A 27,553-nucleotide genomic window follows, 5' to 3' on the forward strand; every position below is an offset into this window, starting at 1 on the left:
AGGGACACTGAAATTCTAACTCCTTTTTTTTGGTTTTGTTTTTAACTTGGGTGTACTCCCATGAACGACGGAAGCCTTGAGCGCAGAGAGGTGCAAGAACGGCGTATTTGTGTGTGCATGTTATGAGTTCTCAGCTTTCCTGAACAGCAGAAACTTTGCCTTATTACAGCCAAAGCTACAAAGTTTTGCTCTTTACTGCAGGCTGTACAGCTCATGCTTTTAGCTCTGAAGGGCTCTGGTGTGTCAGTGAAGGGGATATAGACACCATGTTATCTCGCTGTCTTATTAATAACTGAACCAAGATCACCAACCCATTTCACCAGCACTGCAGGCTGACACAGTGCTTCTAAAAGTATAATCTTTCATCCAAATACTCAACCTGACTGCCTTTAGCTCAATAAAACAAGAAGGAAAAATAAAACCTCCTCCAAACTGCCTTTGATTTGCAACACCAGTTGCAGTTTTCTATTGGGACAGTGGCTATTAATATATGAAATTTCTCCTTTATGCACATTTCTCCCAGGACACTCACTTGCCGGTTTACAGGCATTATCAAATGACAGTGCTTCACATCATCTAACGTTATTGCTTAAAATAATTCCCAGTAACTTAACCCAAACTTGTAACATTTTTACCACTTCCTCTTCAGGGCTTTCAGGGTTGCGGTTGCAAATTTAGGAGTTGTGTACACTACTGAAGATTAGGAAAGAGGACAAATCCTTTCAAGCTTCAGCTCTTCTAACCTTTTGCTCTGGACTGGTTTTGGTCACTTTGATCTCCGAGAGATTCATACTGTTTAATACATACTCAGGAACTCTGCCAAACAATACAGTTCTGCATTCCTTTGCTGTGTGACAAGTCGAAGTAACCTAGAAAATCCAGCCCCTTACTGCAAAACTTCTTGCAGAGGTTTTTTCCACTGTGGGTTAGTGTTCAAATTTTTAGGTACTATTTTGAAATGGACAGAGTAATCTTCACTTCATTTGGCTGCTTGATGAATACAATTACACTGAATCAGGACGATCTGGGTCTCTTTGTAATAAGCAGAATTCCTCATCAAAGCTTACTTAACATCTGCACTAAGTTCAAGTGGTTTTCAAACAAACCCAAGAGTTCCCGATATCTACAGTGCAGCAAAAACAAGCAGGTTTGGAAGGCATTCCTGTACCTCATTGGAAAATAAACATGAACATGGTGAAGTCTTTGTGCTGACTTAGTTACAAGCCATCTTGCCCAATGCAGAATTATTCTTCTTTTGACTCAGGTATACATCATGTACCAGCGAAAATATTATTTCACAAGGAAAGCGCAAACTCATTCTAAATGTGCAATTATTTTATCAGCAAAAAACACATACAAAAGTCACTAAATCTTGATAAAAAGAAACTATCTCATATATATATTGTGAGGCTATTTCACAAGAAAACACCAAAACCCCCAGAATTTGGAATTATAACTCACATGTAGAAAAGGCTGGTGAGCAGATTAGAAAATAGTATTATCACTCAACTTGACATTTAATAGTACATTACCTAGAAGGCTAATGCCTAAACGAGAGAGCCCCTGTCTCAGTCCTTCTCCCAGGCTCTCTGGAAGCTGCCTTCTCCATTCTTCTTGTCTGTTGTAATGCTCCTCATCCAGTGACAGCCTATCCATATTCCGAGCAAGACTTGTTGCCAGATTGGTAATTGACGTCAGTGTACCTAAATACATGGAGATATACATTTGGGTCTGGATCAAAATGCTTTAATTTAAAACACGGAGTATGCCTCACTGCAACACTGAGCTTACGAGCAGAACAGCAAGTCAACTGAACAGACACCCATGTGGAACATGCTTTACTATTTGTTAAGCATCACCACGCTGCTGCTACGGTCCACGTCACGCCTTTTACATTAGCCTGCTCCAGGTCTGCCTGGCCAGTGGGAACAGCAACTCATCTGAACATCCTTCCCCAGTTCCCTGACTTCTGTAAGGCTAACCTAAATGGAGGGAGGGGTGATGGAAAAGTAAACAAATATTTACAGGAGGAGCAGGGAGGCCGTGTCCTGCGGGAGGCTGGAGAGGGAGGCTTGGAGCAGCAGCCAGTGGCGGGGCAGCCGCCACAGTCTCTCCTGCAGCTGGAGCCACGCGATGGCACTGTTTGTACAGGCTTCTCAAAGGAAAAGCTACTCCTGTTCCCGGGCCAGGACAGCTCCACTGTCAAATCCTATCCTATAACTTACACAGTTATGACAACTGTATCTACTTCTTTTTCTAAAGAAATAATAAATATGATGAGGCGACCGAGTGTAGAATTTCTGATGACTAGCAGAAGTGCAGAACACCTTTAATACTTCTGCAGTTATCGCATCAAATACTTGCTGAATGAATCTCTATTTCCCACTGGGAGGTTTAAAATTCTGAAGTTTCTGAAACATTCTCATGCACTGCAGTTAAGTGGTGATCTGTTTAATACATGAGAGTTTACACGTGAGCTTTGTTACCCTCCCAGCACTTCGCTGCAGCCTAGCAAGTCAAACAAAGCTACAAGCAATACAGTTTAAAACTTTAACACATCCTTTAACAATGCATGACAACAAAGCAGTAGTTGGAGTAACAAAGTGAAAGCTCTACCTTTGGAAATGTGTTTTACAAATGATGTCGTTCCTCTGGAAACTCCACTGACAAATGCTCCTGGGCCTCTGGTCAGCCCTTCATAGGGGAGCCTAAAGAAATCGGCTATGCCATTCCCTATGCTTCTCACCAGACTAGCTGGGCTTCCCAGAATTTCCAACGAACCAACGACCCAGCCTGCGTAGAGAAACAAGACACATGTTACGGCTGCAGCAGTTGTGAAAAGCTTATTTCTTAATTATCTTTTTCACACTAGAATTCATCACATTATGAACTTCCTTTGAGCAAAACACAGGAAATAACTCATCCACTATGAATTCAGAAATGGCAATCTTTCATACTTCGTAAATCAAAGAAATCCTTTTGGCAAACTCACAAATAGCTTTAGAATTACTTCCTTCCAGGAGCTTCCCGTATTTCTGCTAAAAGTGTGCAAGGGAGGTGGATGCAAGAGCCGCACAGCTACAGAGGAATGGGACTGCAAGCTCAGATGGTTGGGTTGGTTTTAGATGCTATAAGGCAGCGTTGTGATTTCACATCCTTATGTGATAGAATTGTGACAGGGAGTTTACACTGATACAATGTACTGCTTTACAGGAGTGTGCAGGTCAATTGCTTGATGGAGTGTTAGGAAAAGGGATGCAGATTTTTGACAAGTGCTTAAGAAGTTATTTTAAATCCACCCCAACACTTCTAAGCTGATCATTTTCTTTCTGAGTGCAGTGAAAGCCAGACAAATGTCTTCTGCTCAGTACAGTTGTGTAAACAGCAATGACATCTACATGCTGATTAGGTTACTCATAGGGGAGTATTCCTTATGCATATCCCAGGAGATGTATCTGCAGATCTGGTTTCCTATATAAACGCAGGGTTGCCAGCAGCTTGCTGGACGGCCGAGCGCACAGCAATCTGTTGCTGGAAAGCTGTTTGCAGGTCTTGTCTTTCTCAGGCTGGTTGGCAGCAGATTTATTAGGGAAATAGTGCTGCATAACTCTTTTTTTGGCAGCCCAGAGAGAGCAATTCAGAAAGGGCAATAAACGTTAAACAGGAACTGCTTGGTCTTTGAGCCCTGGTACCATGAATTTCAACTGGCACTGTCAGAGTGGCACAAGGTGTGACAGGGCCAGGAGACTGAAGGATGGACAGAGTGGCCTCCTGCTCCCCCACAAGGGCCCTTGATCTGCACTCTGCCCTCCTCATTCCCATCTCATCACTGAAAACTCCTGCTATCCAGATGCTTTTCTTGTTTTCTGTTAACCCCTCCCAGTCACTCCTGTGGAAGGCTGAATCATGAAACTGAACAGAAGAGAAAATGTTACTCATATGAAATGGATTAATCTCATACTATCATTCTAAGCTCCTGGAAAATCTATTATTCTTGTTGAACCTGTCCCACATTTCAGTTCTGGAAGGTTGAGAACTCCAGTACATGTAACAAAAAAAGCGGGAACCAGAGTGGACACAAGGAAGGGGGTGAGACGGACTACAAAAACAAAATGCAAGTGCTACTGGCAATGCAGCGAACAGAGCAGCAACACACACTGTGACCCCGTGGTGCCTGCCCTGAAAAGGAGTGTCCCTTAGCAGTCCTTCCCTGCTGGGACCAAGGGAAACCAGTGCTCCAGGCTGGGCCGGCAACTCCCTCGCTGCAGTACTTTTAATAAATTATCTTTGCCACTGTGTGAAGTGATGAAAAGCTGGATGGGTGGGGAGGCACGTACAGATGTAAGAGATGCTCTTTCTACTTTTTCTGATCAATACTATTGCAATAACCTCTCACAGACTTTTTTCCCCCTAAATATTCTTTGCATTCCTTGTCTCAGGTGGTGGTGTGACAGAAAGAGGCTGCAGCACACCACAGCTTAGTGCCTTGATGTGCTGGAACATCCCCAGCAGGCACCACCAGGCCTGGACACAGGGGACTTCAACTCCCCTCACCTGCTGGGCCAGCCAGCATGTTCAAGAATGAAAAACAGATAAAACCCAGGAATTAAAACAGTTAAATACAAAAATGATAACCCAGGGATGGTCTGTTGCAGTCTATCCCTGCCCTGTGGGTTTGGGAAGCTCTGGATGGAGCATGCTCACCCTTGGAGAGCTCATGGGAAGAATGTGCAACCTGCAGCACGAGTGACCCTCCTTGGCCAATGCTCAGAGCAAAACAAACAGCTCCTCAGTGCTGGCATGGACCACCCAACCCAAGGAGGAAGGCGTGGGAGTAAATCAGGAATAGGAGAATGAGGAACCAGGAATAATCCCTCAATTCACAAGCTCCGTGTGGCATTTACTTTGCAGAAATATAGTATCATCCCAGGTTAGCATTTCCTACAGTATGCTTAGCAATTATATCTACTGACATGAAATAATCATGACTATATTAGCAAAGAGCTACTGCACTTTCTTTATAGGCAACTTAGGGCTTCGGGTACATCATGTACCCAGAGCAACTGATGGCCTTTGCACTGCTGCACACTGCAAGGCTAGCACAGGAGGAAAGAGCAAGAGCAGGCTCAGGAATCCCTATCCAGCATCTGTGCCTCACCTGGGATGTGGTGGATAAAAAGCCAGTATAGCCCTAATTTCCTGCTGCAGTCTGGAACTACTTGTAGCACCACTCCTAGCCAGTCATGGGGAGAAGCATTCACATTGTAGGCCATATCTGGCCACAAATTCACTCTTAATTACCAAGCCACTAGATTTCCCCTTTTGTACTATGAGGTTTAACTGCAAAACCAATCCAAAGAAGTAGGAAAAAGAAAGACCTTCAAATTTTGCAAGCATAATAATGCAAGAAAATAACGAATTGGTACACAATGTTCTGGTGCACAATTGTGTACACAGCTGTCACAATTAACAATACAAGTCAGGTATGCACACTGTGAAAGATCAGGTCAGCATTTCACCATTTCTGTTTATAAGTAGCTGAAATGCCTGTGTACAATTTTGGAAACTATGCACAGAAATCAGGTTGCAGCTATGATGGCAGCACAAGTGCAAGCATCAGGATCTCAGCAAATCTGACCATTAGTATTGAAGGAGAATAAATCCCACTTTTCATTGTGGAGTATGTTACTTGTGTGTGACCATGGAGGACTTTCCTCCTTCCTCAGGTTCACATTCTGTGCCACACTAAGACACATCAGAGACCAAATTTCATGATTTCTAAATTAGTATTTAGGGGAAACAGAATGTACCTGATAACATGAAAAGACTAATTGCTCACTATTGATCCTATGTGGGAAAAAGTTAATAACAGCAAACTTCATAGTTCTTGGATCAAAGGACAACAAACATCTGTGTACCAGTTTAGATTGAAGGTTGTATGAAGAAAGACGGAATCCTAATCATAAACTGCAGCCAAAAGGAGTTTTAACAACAAAACAACATACAGGGCTATAATTTACTTCTGAATGCAGAGCAACATGCTGAATAATTTGATTAAATGTAGTTTTGGGGATTTTATTTGAGGAATGTGGGTTGATTCTGACTAGTGCAATAATATAAAATGACAAAACCTAAGCCAGCTAGAATACATTTTTATACTGTGTTCAGGGTTTCGTAAAGCCTTCAGGCGGCTGGCTAATATTTAGCACAACTTTGGAAATCTTCACTGGTGTATGCTTGGCCATTTTATTTCCCTTATGTTGTATGGCAGGACCTGAAAGGTGTCTGAAAATATCATTAAGCAATAATTGTATGGCTAACATCTAGGTTATTCAGTTTGAGAGACAATCACAGAATCCTCGTGCCTAATAAAAATGTTACATGTTAAGAAAAAGTACTGACCTGCTCTGAAAAGTGCTCCAGCAGCGTAATGCATGGCCAAGGCATGGACAAGTTGCCTGGCAGTGGTGAAGATGGGTCCTCGCTCAAACACAGAGAAGGAGAGAGGGGTGTGATCTGAGGCTATATACAGTTTCAATGAAGCATGAATACTGACAAGTAAATTTACAGGTTGTATTGTTAGTTTTCTTAGCTTCACGGGCTTAACTAAAGCTCTGGCATGCTCTCTCACTTGTTCAGGCACTGTCAGGGTAGTATCTGAAGCCTTCATGGATTTACAAGCAGTTTTGTTTTCTGGAAGATATGTATCAAACAAAGTCTTAATGTAGTAAACAAAGGTGTCTTCCACATACAGCCTAGCTGGTTTGAGTTCAAAGCTGAGGTCATTCACACGAAACATGAGATTCTCTTCCTCAGAAAAAGCAATGCAGAGTTTTATAAAGCAGTTTTCCTTATAGCTTTCCAAATCTTTGTTACAAACAATGAGGTTGTTCACTCTTGACCATTGCACAGTCTCATTTTTCTCTCCTTGGCACAGCAGGACTGCAAAATGGAAATTAGATTTGCTGTACAACTGATTGTCCAGTTGTAAGTCTTCACAATACACTTGGAGACTATGAAATTGTGGGAGGCCTTCCATGGAGTCCCGCTGGAACTCCTGTGACAGGGAACTGGTGGCTGGGGCCATGTGGATGAAAACATTGTCTGCTGTGAGACGCAGAAGTTCAGATGATACTTTGTGGTTTGTAATATCATCAAATGCAGCAAGACTTAACTGATTGATGAACATTTTCAGTGACAGGGTCTGCTCTTGACTTCTAGACAGGAGGGAGAAGAAATCTTGTTACTTCATGTATTTTGAGTCTATCTGGCCTCTTGCTTTCTCAAAAAGCTATCAGGAGAGATGTTCTCTATAACACATGGGAAACTCATTGCGCAAGTCCCGTTAACGTTAATGGGATTTGGCAGTCTTAATCACCACAGCGGGTACCACCAAGGAGGCTTCTAAGAAATGGGATAGTATACATCTATGCCAGGTTTTTCTTTCTTTTTTCTCAATCAGCAGAACAGTTTGGACACGAATGTCTCTATCTACACATTCCCTATTATATTTGCTACAGAGCCAGATATTAAAGCAGACAACAAATACAATTTTCTGATAATTCATATACAGCCTCAGATGTTCCAATATCTTCTGAGAGCCACTACTGAAGGGTATTATCATGGATAATTCATTTCATATCACATGCAGTGAGTACCCTCCAATGAAGTCACGACAGCATTTTTATACTGATGGCATTGAGGGCCTCCCTCCTCCAGTGCCCATTGCCAAATTTAACTAGCAAGTGGGCTATTCTGTACTGCTGATGACCAGTTTTTTGTGTGATTATTACTAAATTATAGGGAAAATACAAACAGTACAACAAATTTCATTCTAATTGTAACAGCACTGCTGAAGGTCATGCATTCTGCCTTTTAGAAATACGTAGTATTATAATGGCACTTAATGAAGCTGAGGACCAGGTTGTGGTATATTATGGAAGTGGGAAAATCTTCTAAAGAGTGTTATAATCAAGTACAATTGATTACTGATTGTAAGACTATTTCTACAGCCCTTGCACATCAAGTTTCCTTGGGAACTTGTAAGATTACAGATGGCAGGACCTGGCTAAACTGATGAACACACTCAAAATTAATTATGGTGGAATTTTTTTTGTTATGAACGTCTCAGGTCCTCTTTTTGTATCAGTCATCTAGTGTTTACTCTAAAGTGACATGACTTTTGATCTTAGATTGTCCTTTTTAACTGTGATATACAAAGCCATATGGTCTAAACATATACCACAGAGCATGCAGCAGTATTAAACCAAACAAACAGTTAGGCCGAAGTTCCTAAGTTCAGTTAACACTTAGGAAGCTGACTGACCTCTCAGCACTGTTTGGCAATGCTCTTTATCATCTTTTATGTACTTTATATACCTGTTGAGGTTGATCTCGACGGGTCCTGCTCTTCCTTCTGGGGCCAAGGTTATGACTATTGTTCCACAGTGATGGGCAATGTCCACATAAACACAGCCAAAGCCAGTTAAGAACACAATCTAGTGGAGAGAGGTAGAAACACATGGAATGTTACTGAAATTACTATTTTTAGTGTCATAAATTGAATTAATTCTATTAATGCCTTCCGGTTGAGATCTTTTACTCAAATCATGACATTATTTAGGAAAAAAGTCAGAATTCAATAATTCAGAAAATAACAGCTCTGATACTTTAAGTATTTCAGTTGTACAGTTGAAATTTTCACCTCATCCTTCAACTGCATAACTGAATACATTTTAATAGAAAAATTCTCCAGAAATAAGCACGATGTGCTGTGGAGGGGGAAGGTTATATGAGAAGAATAAACAGGAAATTCTAATTTGTGATTTTGCAGTAAAAGGAAAGGCATATTTCTTGAGCTCTACAAAATGTCACCTTCTCCTTTAGAAAACAAACCCTTAACTAACACTGTGTTGCTATGGCCTAGCTCAGAGCTGGTTAGATGAATGCCTGATAGAATGATGTAAAACACATGAAGACTGAAAAATAAGTAACCTTTTGGATCCATGAAGACTTGCGTAACAACTAACCACAGAACATCTTTTTAGCCATCTAAACTGGTTTTGTGAGAACACCTTCACAAACAAGGTGCTGCCCCAAAGAAATGGCAAAAGTCTGTTGGAAAGCATAAAACTTCTAAAAAGGCAGGAAAACTGGGAGCTTGACAACACATTTGTGTCTTGCTTCCAGATGTACAAACTTCCATTCTGAAGAAGTTGCTTTTAGGAACAAATATCCTACTTAAAGAAATGATGTATTGTTTTTGGAGCTTAATTCTGCAATATTTTCATGCAAGTTTTGTGTTTTTCCAGAATATAAAAGATTAAGGTATTTTACAATTTGGAAAACTCACAGCACTCCTTAGAGGAAGCTGGCTTCTCTATTCTTGTAGGGCTACAATCAGCACAATTGTTTACTAGATTGCAATAAGAGAAGCTATAATTTAAAGGCATGCAAACTCCAGGAATTAAACAAAGGTAATGGGCTAGCACAGGTAAAATAAACAGCTGTTTGTCTTGAAGAATCTTTACTGCTATTAACAAGTCACCAGAAACAAAACCAATTGGAAGTTTAGTAGGATCAGCACTTGAACTGATTCTTGTTAGACTATTTACAATAACCTTGTACAGATAATTAAATTTCATTCATCAAATTTCTTTCATATTCTTCCGAGAATTACATATAAGAGAATTTCTAATTTTGACATGGCAGTTTCAATCCTTTGCTTGTCCAGAAAGGATTTGTAATCCTGCATGGTGGAATTGGAGAAAAAAGGACATTTACTGAATTTTCAAAACACCCTTATTATCTAAAAAACTCATTGATCTCAAAGATTGGTCATTTTAACTTCAATTTCAGAAGATTTTGATGAGAAACACCTCGATTTTTAGTAAGGTATTAGTTTTAAGTAATTTTAATTTACTTTCTAATAGAAAGAGAAGTACCTATCTGTGACTGCATAGAAAGAGTACAAATTACTTAAAATCCTTTAAATCCCAGTTATTTCACAATCTGAACTGAACTGTATGTGATGCTAGTAGCATATTTTTTATTGACATATATTTATAGTTTTCTAAGAGAAAGACAGACTGAGAAATCCTGGGGAAATTTTCTTCATGTAAACCCTAAAACTTCAATAACAGAAGGCTACGCTTTTTATTTGGAGAGCTCTTCAAGTAGACAATGATCCCCAAATGTTGTCTTAGCATCTAATTCCTTCTAGGAGCCAGATACTTATAAAGAACCCTGGTCTGGCATAACATTAATGACTGAAATTTGAAACCTTGCATTGCTTGACTGGCTTGCTGAATGGAACTGAACCACTTGCTATATAACATAACACTCAATAATCAAGAGCATTTTGTGATTGCTGCCCAGGGAAAACATCTGAAACTAGTATTTCTTTCAAAGAGTCAAGCAGTTTATGTTGATTCCATGTAAACTAATGACTTCAAAGATGGAAAAAATTCCCATCAAAAAGAATTACTCCAGTCAAGGAAGCTTTCATTTACCTCAAGACTGGGGGAAAATAGCAGAAGGAAATAAAAGCGGATTTTGTTTTGTTTTAGAAAGACATGAGTAGCTTCTGTGAAGACACAGAGGGAGAATGGCAGTGATGATTCCTACAAGATGTAAAGATAAAAATCTGTTATAATTAAGTTACCAAATAGAGGGATTTTCCTGCACCCTGTGGCATTCTTTGCTTACAGTAGTCAGAAAGTTTCTGGATTAATTTTTCTAGGAAACACCAGGTTAATTAAAAAGAAGTGAAAAAAATCAGTGTTAGAAAGCCTGTATTTCCAATCTAGCTATTTTTAAAAAGAGCCAGTGAAGAAGACAGTCTATATTCTAAAACTTCCACAGAAAGGGGCTGAGGCAGGAGAGCTCCAAAGACTTAAATAAAACCAATAAAACCAACAGAAAGGAAATGCTTATTGCAGAGGAACAATGTACTGTGAAGGTCAGGAAGACAACCATTTATGCTGTGAACTAGGAAATAGTTTATAATGATTTACTTGTGTTCCTTGATTGTTGATGTCCACAACATCACTCCACTCATTTACTGATTCATCAGATGACATCACTTTCAGAAGAATACTGGGCAATAAATCTCTTGTTTTGCAATCTGGATAGCTGGAGACTTGATGGTAAAGTTCATGATGAACCGAACACTCAGCTGGAATCTTTCTACAATAAACTTCAAACTTTGGCGTATCTGAAATTTTATAAAATATGCAAGATTAGCACTTTCTAAAACCCATATGAAATCAAAACTCACTGATGCTTACAGAAATGAAAAAGTTTCTGTCTGAAATATTACTAAGAAATAAAAATATTGCTTTTCTATTGGTTGGAGTACTGTATGTTTGGGTTTTTTCCTTTTTTTTTTTAAATTTCATTAAGTTTTACATAAATAATGTTCCACTGATCATTACATTAACATACTCTAACTGGAATTTTGACAATGTGTTTTTTGTTACATTTGTAAATCTGAGGAAATATAATTGTTCCATGGGATTGAATTGATGTCAACAAAACTCTACTGCCTATGAGCTTCCTACAGGTGAGTCACCTTGACAGCTGGAATCAGAGACACCCAAAAGCCTGGAGACATTTAAGTTCATATTCCTGACCTCACAATTAGCTCCAATACCTTCCAGAGTCTCTCACTTTGAGACAGACCTTTATGAGGGCATCAAGTTCTTGTTATAACCAAAACACATATTGAACTCAATTTTGTACTGGAGATACAGTAAAATAATTTATACTACAACAGTGCGCTGTTTCTAATTATTGCACAGTACCTACCTTTGAAATTCTCTTTTACAAGCAGTGTAATGGAGCACCTGTTGTGTATAATTATACGAGGACTGGGATCTTCTGTAAGTGTTAGGTACGTCACGCCAAGATGCTCTTGATAAGTCAGTGCTATAGCTCTAAAACAGATATATTGGATTATGCATGTTTTGGATGAAATGTTTACGTATTATTACTCTGAACAATTAAAAACATTCAAAACTAGCATCTGTAAGATTCTTTATAATCACGTTCCAATTCCATAGATATTTATCTATATTTAGGCAAGTACATATCTCCACTTCAACGGAATAACACATGGAAATAGCCTAAAACACGTTAGAGCAGAAATCTCTAACTAGAGACTACTCATGAGTTAAATTGAACACGTATGTCTGCAAGATGAGAGTCTTAGCCAGCAGAGATTTATATTAAATTAAAACCAGGAGATTGTAGGTCCAAATTTTCAACATAAATCTTTAAAATTTTCCAGAAGAATTTGCATGGATACTTCTCTGATACACATTGAAGATATTTGAACAAATACATAAATCTGTAACTGACTGTTCCCCTGGAATGATCCACAATGCTATCGCTGTTTTAAATGTTGATGTTATGGATCATTAGTACATCAATTTCCAAAATGAAAATAAATTAATTCAGTTCTACTCATTAGCTACATAAAACATCTTCATGCATAAAGATAAATTTTTTTCTTATGCAAATTCATTGGCTATTTCTAAAAAGTTTCACTTCATAGTGATTTTAAAAATCACTGAACAGCCTGAAAATTTGATTAGGAATATGAGATTCTCTATGCCTGTTATTATAAGGAATCCTTTCCTTGTTCTTTCTATTAAATTTTTTTAAAATCTGAAGTCATTTTGAGAATCTTTAGTATCCACGACATATCTTAGACTCCACAGAGGAACTGTATGAGGGTTGGAATGATATCAAGCACTTCAGGCGAGAGAAAGATCACAACACTGCTAATATACACTGACTTAGCTTCTCTAATTTCAGTAGATTGTTTCTTGTTTGTGCCAGTATAAGAATGAATAGATTCAGATATCAGGTCTGAGAACTGAAGCTGGGCACATGACAAGTCATTGGACTATTATTTTTAACTAGCTGGATGCATTTGTTTGTAAGTAGAATGCACATTTGGACAGTTCAAGGTTTAAAACTTGGAAATCTTTCTTTGCTGCAATCTCAAAATAGTTTCATCCCTTTTCTGCTTTATCCACTTATTATGCTTACAAAAATACATGTTTACCTTTTATAAACGAAATCTAAATTTTTGTACTGTCACAAGTCCTCAAACTCTTAAATTGTTACCCACAAATTAAAAAAGACCACAATCCTCAATAAAAACTTTTCATGTTCTTATTTGGCATGCACATAAAAAAATAGCAGACCATATATTATAAAAATTGTACAACTTGTACACAGTCATAACACTAAACCATTTACAATAAAAGCATCAAAACCATCAGAAGATAACAATTTTTAAATTAAAGTAAGACTTGCCTTTACATATGGGGGGCATGTGTTACTCTGACTTTTGCATTAATCTCTTACGGTTTCTTACTAGCTGAGGGTTTATAGCAACAAGGGAAGTTCATTATTCATGACTGTTCAGTGTACAGTACCTGGTACAAAATCCACCTTCCCTGCAAACTCCCAGGGGCACCGCCACGCTCTGTCTGGCAAACTCTGGTTTGATGACAGCGGGAAGGCTCCACAGGTCCCAACTCCCAGCGCAGCCCCCTGGGCTGAAACTCAGCAGCACACGCTTTTCGGTAGGAGGCTCCCCTCCCATCAGGGGACTGGTGTCCGACATCAGGTCCCAGCAGGGAACAGCACTCAGTGCCTCACTGGGAGGTGCCCCAGCCGGACCGATGCTGAACACTGTACTGTCAGGTGAGTGGAAGTCCTGGAAAGCAAAAAAATGATGGTAGCATGGCACACGGGCTCCTAACAGGAATTTTCTTCATGTTGATTTTGCACAGAACACTCAGTGACCACAACTAACTAAAGGTTGCAGGAAGTGCATTGCATTAGGGGCTATTTGGCTGAACACAGAAGATATCTGGGGGGCCTAAGCAACCTCATCTAGTGGCAGATGTCCCTGTCCGTGGCAGGGAGATTGGATCTAGATGGTCTTTAAGGTCCTTTCCAACCCAAGCCTTTTTATGATTCTCTAATCTATGATCTACAGTCTGCTCTCAGTTGCACAACATAGCTCTACCAAAAGCAAATTACATTGCTATAACATAACTGTGAGAAGAAAATCCATTTATAGTTATAAAACTAAGAATGGATTTTAGCCTCAAGGTTCTTCCAACTCCCCATCCCATAAGACTGCCACAAACTGTGTGATGCACAACTGTAGACACTGATGTGAAGAAAATTAATGCAGAAGGAAAACAACACAGAAATAGTGAACTTTAAAAATTTGATCTGCCAACTCCTCTAGTAATTTTGACCCTGTGAATTCTTTCCACATATTTTACTATAAATGTAACCTTCAATAAATATGTATAAATGGTTGATTAAAATATATTGACCATGCATAAATTTTGATTCGTGCAAGCTAGTCCTTACATATACTGTGAGATTATTAGAAAACTGATATTCACGATTTGATGCAGTTTGCTGAAATACATAAACTTTGGGCACGTCTCTAGTTCTGCAGCTTTGTTCAGATAACTGGAATCTTCCCAAAAGGATAACAAAAAGGTTTCAGCCTGCCAGGCCAATATACCTCTTTTACATGCAAACTCAGTAAAAATTCTGAGAACAATTTCAACAGCTACTATGGATTATGCTGACTATTTTACAGAAATGGCCATTAGTGCCTGAACAGATGGAGAACAGGCAGAACTAATTCTGTAATGTGCAAGAATCTGCTGCTTTCCACAGATTTCTGATCCCAGTTAATTACTGGAGTTGAATTTACCCAGTATTCCGTATTTTAAACTATATAAATTACTTTATCATCATTATTATGTCTAAAGATTTCTGTTCAAGTCCTGCTTTATGCAGCTGATTTAAATACAGATACAGATCTAAATAACCATGTTCAGTAGATGAGAAACAAAAACAGCATCTGCAGTGCTTTACCTCTTCTCCTGAGTGGGGTTTGGAAATAGAAAGCTGTGGCCTATAATAGATTTGATATGATGTATCATTGATTATTGTTGTCTTATCTTCTATCTGTAGAATTTGTATACCTTGTCGAACCATGGAAGAAATGCAGAACTGACACAACTGTAAGATAATAAAAATCATGATGAGGTCACACAAACCCACAAAATGTACTGAAATGTAGCAATAGAACTGCCATTTTCTTTTTAACTGTTGAAATGCTGCCTATATTAATGCACTTCATAACTGGAGACACACCATGTACTTTTGAAGTCGCATCTGTCAATATTTTCCAAACAAAATTGAGAATTAATTCTTTTTGCAGAAAATTATTACCTTGTATTATCTTGATGACTTGCACAGTATGTTTTTGGTGATCTAATTCTTTAAATTATATTCCATACATTGTTTATACTCTCATTATGTTGGACATATATTAACATAATTAGGGAGGAGTTTTCACACTACATACATTTGATTGTTTTCATTTTCTGTCTGACTTTGTTTTTAAATGATAAAGTTACAAACCATGAAAATTTTCTTCTAACCTTTTGATGACCTGGAAAAGCACCAAGTTTTATTTCAGCTTCAACTAAACCTTCTTCATCCAATGTTACTACTTCCCCATTATCAGCATCCTTCCATTTTGGGGAGGTCACATTATGAACCAGTTTAATTGCCACTGATTTGTGCACAGTATTAGTGTTTGCCCAGTATATTCCAACCTGAAAAGCTTCCTGCAAGTGAAAAATGAGCAATTATTAGTTGTTGACAATTTGAATCACAAGAGTTAAACACAGTCTTCAGTAGGCAGTCAATCTAAATCCCTACCTTTCCCCTCTGATTCTTTCTATGTGGTACAAGGGTAGATGAAACCTCCATGCAAATAAGGGACTGATCTTCACAGGGGAATTAAGCACATAGTCTACACTGAGATGAGTTACTAGGCAGACCTTTTGTTTATTAACTAGGGGAAAAAAGATGACAAAATAAACAGGAAGTATCAGATTGTTCAATTGCAATTGACAAGATGCTGTGTCAATTCTTTTAAGTATTTCAAAATTAAAAAAGAACGTGCAGGGCCAAGCTAAGGTATGTAAGAAGATCCATTACATAAAACTCTGAAATCAGGAAGGCAGGCATCCTAAAGAATCTTCCTTGATAGTAGTTCATCCGATGTCATTATCAAACTTTTCTTGGTAACATAAGAGCTATGAAATAACTTGACATAAAATGCTCTCAAACCAAACATTCCTTCTGGGCTGTCGGCTTTGCTACTGTGGTCAACACGCTTCCCAAGTGACAGGCCTTTATTTGGCCTTTATAGCAATTTTCTTGGGCTATTACATTGTGGACTTTTTGCCCGAATTGCAAGTAAGGAAAGAAGGATGCTATAATGGCATGAAGGTCTTCTGCCTACAGTGTCTTACAGACAATTTGTAACTATGCATCTTTAAGACATATTGTTTTTCAAACATTGCTATCAAGTATAGTGTGTCACTCTCTCGGTGACTCAGTGTGGCAAACTCCTATTGTTACTGCTATTCCTCAACACATGATTAACAAACAAACAGACACAGCGATGAAAGTGGGGATCATCTGGAGTAACAACCATTCTTCAGAATCAGCATGTTTAGCAGAACTGTGCCTGTTAATGTGAACGACAAAGTTACCTCAAAGTTGGGAGGTATAATTACTTTCCCACTAGGTACTTGAAGAACAATCTTCTCTCCTTCAAACAGCCAGAGGTCCCATCTGGACTGATTGATAAGCAAAGCCCAGGGCAGGAGTTCTATCAGCACAGTTTTAACACACGGCTTCCACACTGACAGCTTTACCCGCATTGGGCTATCCCACTGGGAGAGTTGCTCATTGCTGTTCAAAAGCAAATAAACAAAAACATAAAGTCAAAAGAATAATGAATTCAAAATTACAAATGATAAGCTCTTATTTTCAGAAATTTGTCAGGCTTTTCTGGTTTTGAAATAGAAAAACTATGTCCTCTTACCTTGTCATCCTGGAACTGAGATGATCTAACTACATGTAGGCTATAAAGGCATATTTTCAACTGCATAAGCTAAACTTAAATTTAGTCAATTAATAAATGTCTTAACAGAATCACTGTTATCCTTCAGAACTAACCCTGTGACTTCTGTAGTCATAAAATCACATTTCCTTTTTTCCCTAACAACTGCTTCTACAGCAACTCCCTGTTTCTGTACTGAAACACACAGCAGCTGAATAAACAACAACCTCTAGAGCTGCAGTAAAGAAAGTGCATTCATAAAAAAAAGTCCAGTTTTTTAAATATCCTTACTGATGCAAGCTTCTCAGTGTAAACAAGGGCAGCCCATAGGTTGACTTCATTTTTTTCCCACCTGCCACAGATTCTGCAGCTTATGTACAGGAATCATGTAATTACTGAAAATATATTTAATGTTGATGACATATATAATGTGATTTTAGTTCATTTGGAAAGGCAATGCAAGAACCATGAAGAAGGTTAAGCAAGGAATTACCTGTCTGAATCCTTCCTATTATAGGGCCATGCAGGCTGGGGAGGATTAGCAGTGCCATAGAACTCGGACAGTACTTGGCTGACATTGCCACCTGGATGGGATTTAGTTGCTATCTGTTTAATTAGTGAGGTCGAGATTGGGACTGCACATTCTGATGGATCATCTTCTTCCCTGTTGTTGAAAACAGATTCGGTCACTTACACAACAAGATCAAGCATTAGCAGCACTAACATTTTCTCTAATGAAGCTTCCCAAATATACTCTGAGCAGGAACACTCTCAGCGTAATCATGGATGAATCAAGTTACAATGTCTAACAAGTTCCTGTGCAGTTCCTGACATGCATGGATTTGTTATGACAATGTAATGACCTTTGTGTCTGAGACCCTAGAAACTCTTCAGTATTCTCAAAAACATTTCAAGATCATTCAGGAATTTATATTTTAAAACAGAAGTACATGGACTGCTTAACCAAACAAATGCCAGTGTGCTTAGCATAGTTATACCAAATTTAATATTTCATTTCAGGCCACATATGCTTGTTCTTTTTATCCCCTCTGCAATTGCCATACTCTTGGAAAAAATGCAGCAGAAGTTAAAGTGTAAATTATTCCTTCTTTTCCATACAGATGAACTGTTTCAAGGAAAGCAAGTGTTTTACCTGGCTTGAAATGTCAGGTGGTGCGTAAGATCAGGTTCTATATTTTGCAGTACTTTCTCCTGTCCTTTCCCTGGAATCACTTGTGTTTCATTCAGTCCCAGACTTCTTTTCTCTAAATGTATAATAATTGGGTCTGGAAGATGGCTCCTTACAATGAAAAGAGGGCTGAAAACAATCTACAAAAAGAACAGAATACACCAATTTAAGTCTAATTTTATTTCAGTATTACAACTGTTCAAACAAACTATTAATAAATATTTACAGTGGGTCATTCTGCCCTTAATTTATTATGTGACATGTGAGGCATAAATGTTTAGATTTCAGAGACATTAAATGTACTTACTAATCGTTGCTGCACATGCGAGTTGGGCTCTAAAGTCAAAATTGTGCACCACACATATGTAATTGAATTCTTCGAAGATGGTACCTGTATGCAGAGAGATCAGCATCACACATTATTTCACGAGGATAATGTTCAATATTTATTATATCAAATACAAGTCTAAATGCAAAGTCCCCAGTTCTCTCAGACATTTTTAATGCTATATTCCATATACCCATTTCTAGTCATACCTGAATGACAGTGCTGTGTTCTGTATGTTTAGAGCTCAGACATACATCTCGGGACCAGTCTTCATCTCCTGTAGATTTCACACTCAGCTCAGTGAGCTCATTGTTTTCTAGGATATACGAAGGCAATTTCTGCTTGGCTGCAAGGCAGTTGATGTGTTCTTTAACAACGGCCTGTCCATCTTGACTAATGTAATGCTGAACCACTTTCAGTTCAATACTTTCAGAAAGGTAACTACAGACTGTCTGTCTGCCACAGATTAGGATCTAAAACACACAAAAAATACAGCACATATATAAATAATTGTGGAAAAAAAAAGGTAAAAATTGAATTAGAGTGTGAAAACCTGTAGAAGAGTAATCTCTCTGCTTTAGGTTTTCCCAAGCACTGCTGAAGGCAGTGAATGGTAAAACATTATTTTTATTGGCCAAATGTACATGCAATTTCATAGAAACCTAGGTAGTAAAATGCTTGAAATATTGCTAAGGCCCTATCTGGGCTTGAAAGAAACATGTAACATATCCACTTTCCTTCCCACTGAATGCAGCAGTACTGCCCATGGCTAACATAGTTCTGCTTTGGATTTTAAGAGTTCTGTGATGGTCTCTGCTGAGACCTCTCTGAGCAGTTACAGTGATGTAATTCAGAAGGTTTCTACTGACACCTCACATTCCCATCACAAGCCAATGATCCAGACCTTTCACAGTATGTCTGCTGTTTTAAAGCTTATAATTTCATTAAATGGCAATAACATATTTCTATATTTAAGTGCATCCACCTAGAAAATGACCAAATTAGACTTGGTGTTGTTGCTGTCCATCATGCCTGAATTGTTCATCACAGAACACACATCTGACTTTTTCTAAGCTATACCAGGGAACATCATTCCACGTGTATCTCTGCTACAGCCATCACCATTTGTTTTTCATTAATGAGGGCACACACCATAGCTACAACCTACCAAATAAAATTTAAGCAGGGCTTTCAGTGACGCCAGGCACGGTTCTTGTCTGATCAGCTGTATTGCTGTTGTGCAACGTAAGGCGCTCTGCCATATCCATGAGCTGAATGTGTTATGTTCACCACATGCTCTGGCTTCTGCCAATGCAGGCAGAGCAACTGCAGTGTTATTACAGATCTCTTTACAAAGATAGTATGTGAAAAGTTATTGCACAGCAGCTCATTTTCAAATGTTAATTTGGTCATTACTTCTTTCTCTTTAAAAAATATGAAGGCCTGAATTACAACCCAGAATGTATTTTAAAACATAAGAACAGTTTCTTTAAAAATAAAATAATCTGTTTCTCAAGAGCTTAAAGCATGCAAGAGATTGTGTAATTTAGCACTGTCAGAATTTACAAACCACGCAAAGGGATGTTTACTGGAACATATAAAATATGTGTTGGCAATTGAGCTTTTAAATGCTAAGATCCACACCAAAGTGAAGAAAAGAGTTGTAAAAACTTCCAAAAATGGCCCCAGAAGACTGCTATACTTGTTTTTTTGCAGATCCCAGTAGGAGAGAATAAATAACAAAGTGACTGATTCGTGAATAGGTAACAGTTTAAATTACTCATGTTATTTTTTCCAAACTGAATCAAATCCTTACTTGCTTCTGCACTCCACTGAGCTGCTGAACCTTGATAATAAGTGATGCTGTCCGGCCCTTGTACTGAATGGTACGAATGAAGGTCCCTGTATTGTCCACACTGAATGGTTCAGACCACCGCCAGTTTCCCCAGCCTTCAATACAGATGTGTAACAGCTGAAAAGAAAGAAATTTTTACTTCAATACATAACTGGGAAAAAAAAGTGCCTCGCAGTAGGATATGGATTCCCATGACAGAGAAATGTTCGTGGTTTTAAAACTAAGCAAAACTAAGCACACTGGTTGTCTGAATGATCCACTCAGTCTGTGATTCTGTGATTTCAGATACAATCAGAAGAAACAACAATACCCTAAAATGGCTCTGAATCCTGCATTTCTATAAATTACCTGATTTAACAGTGTATTTAGGACTGAGGCACACAACTGTTCAGAAAAAAAGTGTAAGTAGAGAGCATAAAACAGGAAATAAGAGATTTTCTTTACTGCCCTTGAAATTGTTCTAGAAATCCACTCTATTACCGGCGAGGTGATACGGAACACAGGTCCAGGCCAGATTTTTGGCCTTCAGAATAAGATAGAAAATTACAAATACCCTTCCCTTCAAACTAAAGAAGGACTTACATAGCTTGCATATGTTAAATGGAGAACATGGCATATTGCTGAGAGATGGGAAACATTTCATTTCTTACTCAAATGTGGTGGTAAGTTCAAGCTTGACTGCATAAGAAGAAATTTAACTGCATAATTATACTCCCTGTGTGATTTATTCCGGAAAAGGAGTGGCTTTTTTCCAGTTTAATCTAAATCACTTCCAGAGCAATATAGTCTTTCATCATCTGAAGAGCCTTTCATCCATTTACCCACCATACGCACTTACCTCTGTCCCATGGAGATTCTTTAAGCCAGAGTAGTGAAAATTGGTACTGTTCCATGTAGGTCAATGAAGTTATATAAATTTACACCAGCTGAAGATCTGGCTATTTAGCTCTGTATAGATCTTTTGTGGCTGTGCAAACTTAAGGATATGAGTTATATATAAGGGATCAAAGCAATAAGCATTCTGGGTAAAATTTATTCTTTGCAGAGGGCCAGCATAGAGCCTAAGCATCACTTAAGTTGTTTAAAACAGTCATATAAAGGACTTGTGGGAATTCTTTCTTGGGGGTTGAATTTCATTCTGATTTTGGACATCTGTCATTAATTAATTTAAGTAATTGAGAACAGGATCAGGCCCAAAGTTTGATTATTTACACTAGCAAAAATTGAAACTTGTAAGTAGTGTGTTCTTCCCTGATTTGTTTCCAGAAGGAGAGCACTGGCCACGGGTCTGGCCAGTCGGACTTTGTGAAGGGCTGGATGTTGGGGGTTTTTTCATTGTTTTAAGAAACAACCACAGCAACAATTTTCAAAGACATTACAACTCAGTAGCCTGTTTGCAATTTGCGGTATCCTCAGCACAAGTTACACACAGAACAATAACATCCATTCAGTGGGTGGCTTTTGAATTTGCAAGAGTGATGACTTTTGTATTCAGATTCAAATGAGTTTTATGCTGGAAGCACAAAGGCTAATATGTGCCTGTGTGCGCAAGGGCAGGCATCTGGATATGCTCATGCGTGGGCCCAGCTTTATATTCAAGGTTATGTTGAAGGAAGTTACACACTAGGACAGTCAAACTCATAAACAAACACCTCACTTTGATTCTTGAGTATTAGTTACAGAAAAGGAAAAAGAAAAACAAAAGAAAAAAATCCAACTGCAGTGGCTGGAATCCATTCAGTTTCTTACAGAGGCAGCTGGGAATAAATCTCATCACATATGAAAATTAAGAGAAACAAGAAAACTGTTTACTTTGGAGAGACCAGTAGCTGGAAATGACAGCCAAATAACGAGAAAAGGTACTTAAGTGGTCAGTCTTAGCTAGAAGGCACACAAAATACGGTATACTCCAAAGACAGATGTCATGTAAATGCTATAATTTACGATTAGTAATTGTATGTAGCTCCAACATTAGGATGTCTCCCACCCTGTATAAACAGCTTTGCTCATGAGCTGAATGTTCCCAAGAAACACAGTCAGCTTCCCCTGAGCAGTCATTAGCTCCCAAATGCTGCCTTTCTAATTTTCTTTGTCGCACAATGATTAGTCTGCATTTAACTTCACAGTTCGCAAAGAAAAATAAAAAAGAGCTATTATCACATATTGGCAATTTCTTATTTTATAAACATACTACTTGTATACTGGCAAATGCAAAGGAAACAGCCTTTATAATTTATTTTAAAGATATCTAATATATTTGTATTAATGATATAACAGTATAAGAATTAGGTAACGTGTAAGCTTACTTTTGAGCCAAGAAACTGCATTCCATGAAAATGCAAAGGGATCTCTGGATGATTAAGTTATTTAAATGTGAGACTTCTGGAAAATGTGGCTAGGAACAATCAGCAAATGACACTAAGTGATACAGAGATATACGGCATGAAATAAAAATGGAAGTGATTTTAGAGAATTAAGTAATCAGGCGTTAACATTATTTTAGCAGAAGATGTCGTAATAGGTGGTGTCAGATACTCAACAAGGCAGAGCTCTAATGTTATAAAACTGACCTAGTACTACAGATTCACAGTAATTGCCATGCAATTCCCTTTCATTTATCAAGCTTTATGCTAATTCTAAGAATTTATTAGACGCTGTTTAAAAAAAGTTCAACAAGTATAGCTAGGTATGGGACATACATCAGGAGAAAAGAGGTCATTGCATAAAGGTACAAAAACATTTCAATGGACTTCAAAAGCATTCTAACAAATACAGTGAAAAGCAGAAATTTGTAGTTGAGAGAGAACTTAGACTATCTATTGTATATGTGACGATAGGCACTCATTCATGCAAATATTTGATTTCTGCATTTTCTGTCTGGGTTACCAGCAGATAACCCAGAGAGTTTTGTTTTGACTAGACTTAGCTGGGGTTTGGATTTGTAATTCTGAGCCATTATGGATTTCTGTTTTGAGAGAAAAAGAAATTGCTCCAGGGGAGCAGACTAAGATGAAACTGCTCCTACTGGAGAAAATGGCTAGAAAAGCTGTACTTTTTACCACATCTCTTCACAGATTATTTCTATGTGCTCCTCAAAATTTACTTAACTTTTCCACTAGATGTGTGAGTCAAGGATACAATCTGAGTAAATAAAGTTGAGTGTCATATGACAAGGCATGAAGACTAAAATGGGGATTAAAAATGAGACTAAGAATGGAGCCTGTTCAGAAAAGGCAGCAATTTCCAGCTGTGTAAGTAATCTAAAGCTTGAGCCCTCAAAATGCTTAGTGATGCAAATTTGATTTCCACTTTGCTTGTAGACCCACCAAAGTTAACTTGGTTTCACCAAGGTTCTTTACTTAGATTGTATCTGTCTTGTTTTGCTTGTATTGCTCTGAACTCTGAGAGACCAGGAGGAATCAAATTAGGACCTGATTAATGGTGTGAAGGCAGTTCTTATTTTAAAAGATAGAAGATAGTAAAATAAACGCTGTGATAACACAGAAGCATGGAGGAAATGTTGCCCTGGAAATGCGAGCTGAATTCTAAGACTTGAAGCTAAAGCACTTTTTAATTGAAAAATTAAAGGAGAAGCTTGACTGGTATTTTTCTGCTATGTTTTCAGGATACAAGGTGGCTCTTGACTAGGGTTGGGATTTACAACAATAAAACCAACTGGTATTTGGGTAAACAGTGAATGAAATGTTCATTCTGCACATTATCAGCTGCAGTGGCCAACAAAACAGCTTGAATTTCACTTAGGCTTCATTTTCTCATGGGACCAGTCCTATGCCATCAGTCCTTGTAAGACAGAAGGCCAGTATAGAGCATGGGAGAAGGCAGTTTCCATCACCCCCATGCTGCCTAGTAGAAAAAAGGTCACACTTGGCAGATAAACTCTGACCCTGAGGGCTCCTGGAGGTGTTGTGAGCCTCAAATAACCTGCAAAGGAGACCTGAAACTCACAGGTACAAACTCTCTCTACACACTGCAGAAGAGGAGGTTAAGGAACAGTAACCAAATTATGAAGGTTCATGGATAATATCAATCCTTATCTGCTTCAGATATTACCTAGAAAGTCAATTACATGTAATATAGTATAAGCATTGATTTAGAATGCAGGACTCCAAAGAAAAGCAACAGTACTTGAACAGTATAAATTAACTGAAAACTGCTTTTTGCCTGATGTTGGTTTTGTAAATGACATGAGAAGGATTATGTAAAGTACAAGAGATTGTGCAGAGATCCTGTAACATTCTAAACAGTAAACCAGGAAAATATCCTAATAATAACTGACATATAAGCTACAGTTTCTAAGTTTGAACCCACAGAGTACTGCATAGAATTTTACACATTATATAATCCAATATCTGAAAGAATGGCAACATGGAAATAAATAACAATAAATTGTGATCCTGCTGGAGATGCCACATAAATTAAAATTTGGCTTCACTATGTTTTTGCAGGAGAATAAGAAGGAGGTTCTTAAATAGCAAATTTGCTATTTGCAAAATTACAGTAGCCCTTAAAAATATGTTCATAAAATTCTATCAGAATTTGTGCTTTGCAGGCATACTGTTTAAAATAAGAGAAGAAGAACTTTAAATGTGTTCTGGTGAAGGTATTAATAATGTACTAACCAGTACCAGTACTAATATCTAACTCAAGGATTTTTAAGTGCATAATCAGAAGAAAAGTAAGTGATAGAGATATTTTCCCTCAAATTCTATGTAAGTAGCAATAAAGTGGCACAGAGTTATTTCAGGCATATTTACCTACTGTGTTGAGAAACAAATCAATTTTGTTTATAAACTGTAACTTGGTCACATTGAAATAACTGCCCAAATCAACAGAGGAACTGATTTTCACCCACTACATCTGCTGCTTCTAGTTAAAGACGGTGAAAAGTGAAAATGGACTGTTATTGTAACACTGTGAGGAAACTGCAGAAAGGTTTGAGAGCTGCTACTTCTAAAAACTTCTATGCGACATTATGTTTCGCATAGAAAACAAAAGAATGAACTTAAATCCATCACTCTTTGCTTCTTCAGAGGACTCTGATGAAGTTTGTGCGGGGAAAACAACTAGTAATAACTAGCATGTTATAGACAATTTGTGCTGTCTATTCACAAGCAAACAATCTGCAGAATACAGTCAGGGGACTCTCACATGAATAGCTGGTTTTTACATTTGCTGTGATCCCTAGTGGGACCCTCCAACTGCCTACTGTCTTGCAAGACAGAATTCCTTAACTCTGAGTAAATTGCTAGGAAGATCTGATCTCTTCTAACTTCAGAGTTTCACCCTATGTATCACATGCTTCAGTTCTTCTCCTAAAAAACACAGCTGTCTTGGAGACAAACATGACTTTTGACATAACTGGGGCCCATCCCACAAAGCAATGTGAAGATCAAGATAAGGAGTGCAGACTCGATCCAATAATGACCTAGGAACCAGTGTTGTCTGTACAGCACAGGAGTGATGTAGCTTCTCTTCCTTTTTAATGACATCTAACAGACCTCTATCTTTCCTTAAAATCTGCAAAAGGAACTCAAGAAGTCTGGCAGCTTTAGCTACAGTTGCTTAAAGCCTCAAATGCCATCAGTTTTGGACCTACCTCAACTCTGAAAGGAACTATATAGTTGGGGGTGTCTTATCCCTAAGGAAGGTCAAAACCTCATGAAATCTGAGGAAAATGTGGGGGGATGGAGAGGAATAGAAGAGTGAGCATTGGACCTCAGACTTATTACTGAAATATTAGCCAAACTAGCGAGACCTGCAGTATTCAGAATGAAAGTTAAAAGGGAAAGGTTAGGTTCCTGAAATGTAGAGGATCTGGGCAGGAAAAAACCAGAGGAAGCAAGAAGCTTTAAATTAAGCAAAACAGTTGGAGGGACACCATCAAGAGCTGAAAAATCCAAATCTTTGGTGTGCTCTCGCTGTTTTTGTAACATGAAAAAGTTGAACAATTTTTAATTATAGACTATAGTAGCTTCATTAATATTAAAATAATTCTAAATGTAAATAAAGCATTATATAACTATCTTCTAATACAAAAAATAACTTATTTTAGGTATATATATTTGTGTTAAATAGTTTAAATGGGCAATTATTGCATCTCTATGTTTAATTAGCAAAAGAAAAATGGAGAATTTTATTGATGTGAATGTAAAAGAAATACAATCCTTTTAAAACTATTTATTTTCATTTAACTGAACTGCCTTGCCATACTAAAAAAACATTTTGCAGAGGTTAAATAAAGTATTTCATGGCAACCGCTGCTTCTTAGTGCCTGTGTAACAAGAAACATGAGCCAGCCGAAGTTGTGCAAGTTGGTTTTCCTTCCCAGTAAGAGAATGTGGTATCTAAGACCTTGTCCTAACTCATTTTATCCCCAAGAGTAAGTCAAGTAAGTCAAGTATGAACTAATGCCTGGAGGGAAGTCCCTGACTCCAGAAGTATGGATTATTTCACATTTATCTTACAATCGGCTCTCAGAGTTCTTAAAATTCACTAACTTGGCAAGTCAGGAATTATCATGAGAAATGAAATAATTTCATAACTATGAAGTCATCTAGCATTCCATGAATATGACACTGGGAGGGTTTGTCCATGCTTGGGCATTATTCTGACCTTTGGATAATAAGCTGTTAGATAGTTTTCCATGGAAACAATTAGAAAAGTGCCACAGCATAACAGGGACAACCTGATGCCTTGATTGAGTTATTTTCATTTCAAGGATTTGTATTCATCACTGAAAAAATGTACATGACAACATTTGTAATAATATTTAAACACACTTGTTTTGTATGATTTGAAACAAAAAAGGATTGTACTGTTCAGATGAGCTGCCATTCTGAAGCATGTTATTTTTACAATGATTTGTATTTGGCATTAACCAAATGAATAAGCCTATAGGGGAATGCCAAAGTTCTCTGACCTTTGTGGAGAAAATTTGGTTCTATCTCAACAGTGTGTAGAAAGCCTGTGTTTCCATATATTTTCAGTGAAATTACCTCAGCTATTTTTTAGTCTCTAATTTTACCAGCAAGAGAAGACTGTTGAAAAACGTTAAGAGAGCAGAAATCATCTTGAAATTATTCCAAGGGTTGGGACAAGAGAGGTATAACCCCCCTACTAGAAGAGCCTGCTGGCCAGCAATATGGTTGAGTCAGAAGTGAGCTGTTATCTTTGCCATCCCCTGGGACT

General features: G+C 38.0%; 1 protein-coding gene across 2 annotated transcripts in view; it reads right to left on the reverse strand.

Moving 5' to 3' along the window:
- VPS13B (vacuolar protein sorting 13 homolog B) overlaps nucleotides 1-27,553 on the reverse strand; it is a 425,569-nt gene that overhangs the window by 16,532 nt on the left and 381,484 nt on the right. For both annotated transcript variants that reach the window (XM_064647722.1, XM_064647715.1), the window contains exons 44-58: nucleotides 20,306-20,461; nucleotides 18,699-18,962; nucleotides 18,469-18,552; nucleotides 18,126-18,301; nucleotides 17,466-17,636; nucleotides 16,620-16,821; nucleotides 15,495-15,683; nucleotides 14,923-15,069; nucleotides 13,449-13,732; nucleotides 11,809-11,936; nucleotides 11,016-11,215; nucleotides 8,380-8,498; nucleotides 6,403-7,217; nucleotides 2,617-2,793; nucleotides 1,533-1,703 (exon numbers count right to left, since the gene is read on the reverse strand). In XM_064647722.1, the coding sequence (XP_064503792.1) occupies nucleotides 1,533-1,703; nucleotides 2,617-2,793; nucleotides 6,403-7,217; nucleotides 8,380-8,498; nucleotides 11,016-11,215; nucleotides 11,809-11,936; nucleotides 13,449-13,732; nucleotides 14,923-15,069; nucleotides 15,495-15,683; nucleotides 16,620-16,821; nucleotides 17,466-17,636; nucleotides 18,126-18,301; nucleotides 18,469-18,552; nucleotides 18,699-18,962; nucleotides 20,306-20,461 (3,283 nt within the window). The remainder of the gene's footprint in view (nucleotides 1-1,532; nucleotides 1,704-2,616; nucleotides 2,794-6,402; nucleotides 7,218-8,379; nucleotides 8,499-11,015; nucleotides 11,216-11,808; nucleotides 11,937-13,448; nucleotides 13,733-14,922; nucleotides 15,070-15,494; nucleotides 15,684-16,619; nucleotides 16,822-17,465; nucleotides 17,637-18,125; nucleotides 18,302-18,468; nucleotides 18,553-18,698; nucleotides 18,963-20,305; nucleotides 20,462-27,553) is intronic.

The sequence above is a fragment of the Pseudopipra pipra genome, chromosome 1, assembly GCF_036250125.1.
Source record: "Pseudopipra pipra isolate bDixPip1 chromosome 1, bDixPip1.hap1, whole genome shotgun sequence".
NCBI lineage: Eukaryota > Metazoa > Chordata > Aves > Passeriformes > Pipridae > Pseudopipra > Pseudopipra pipra.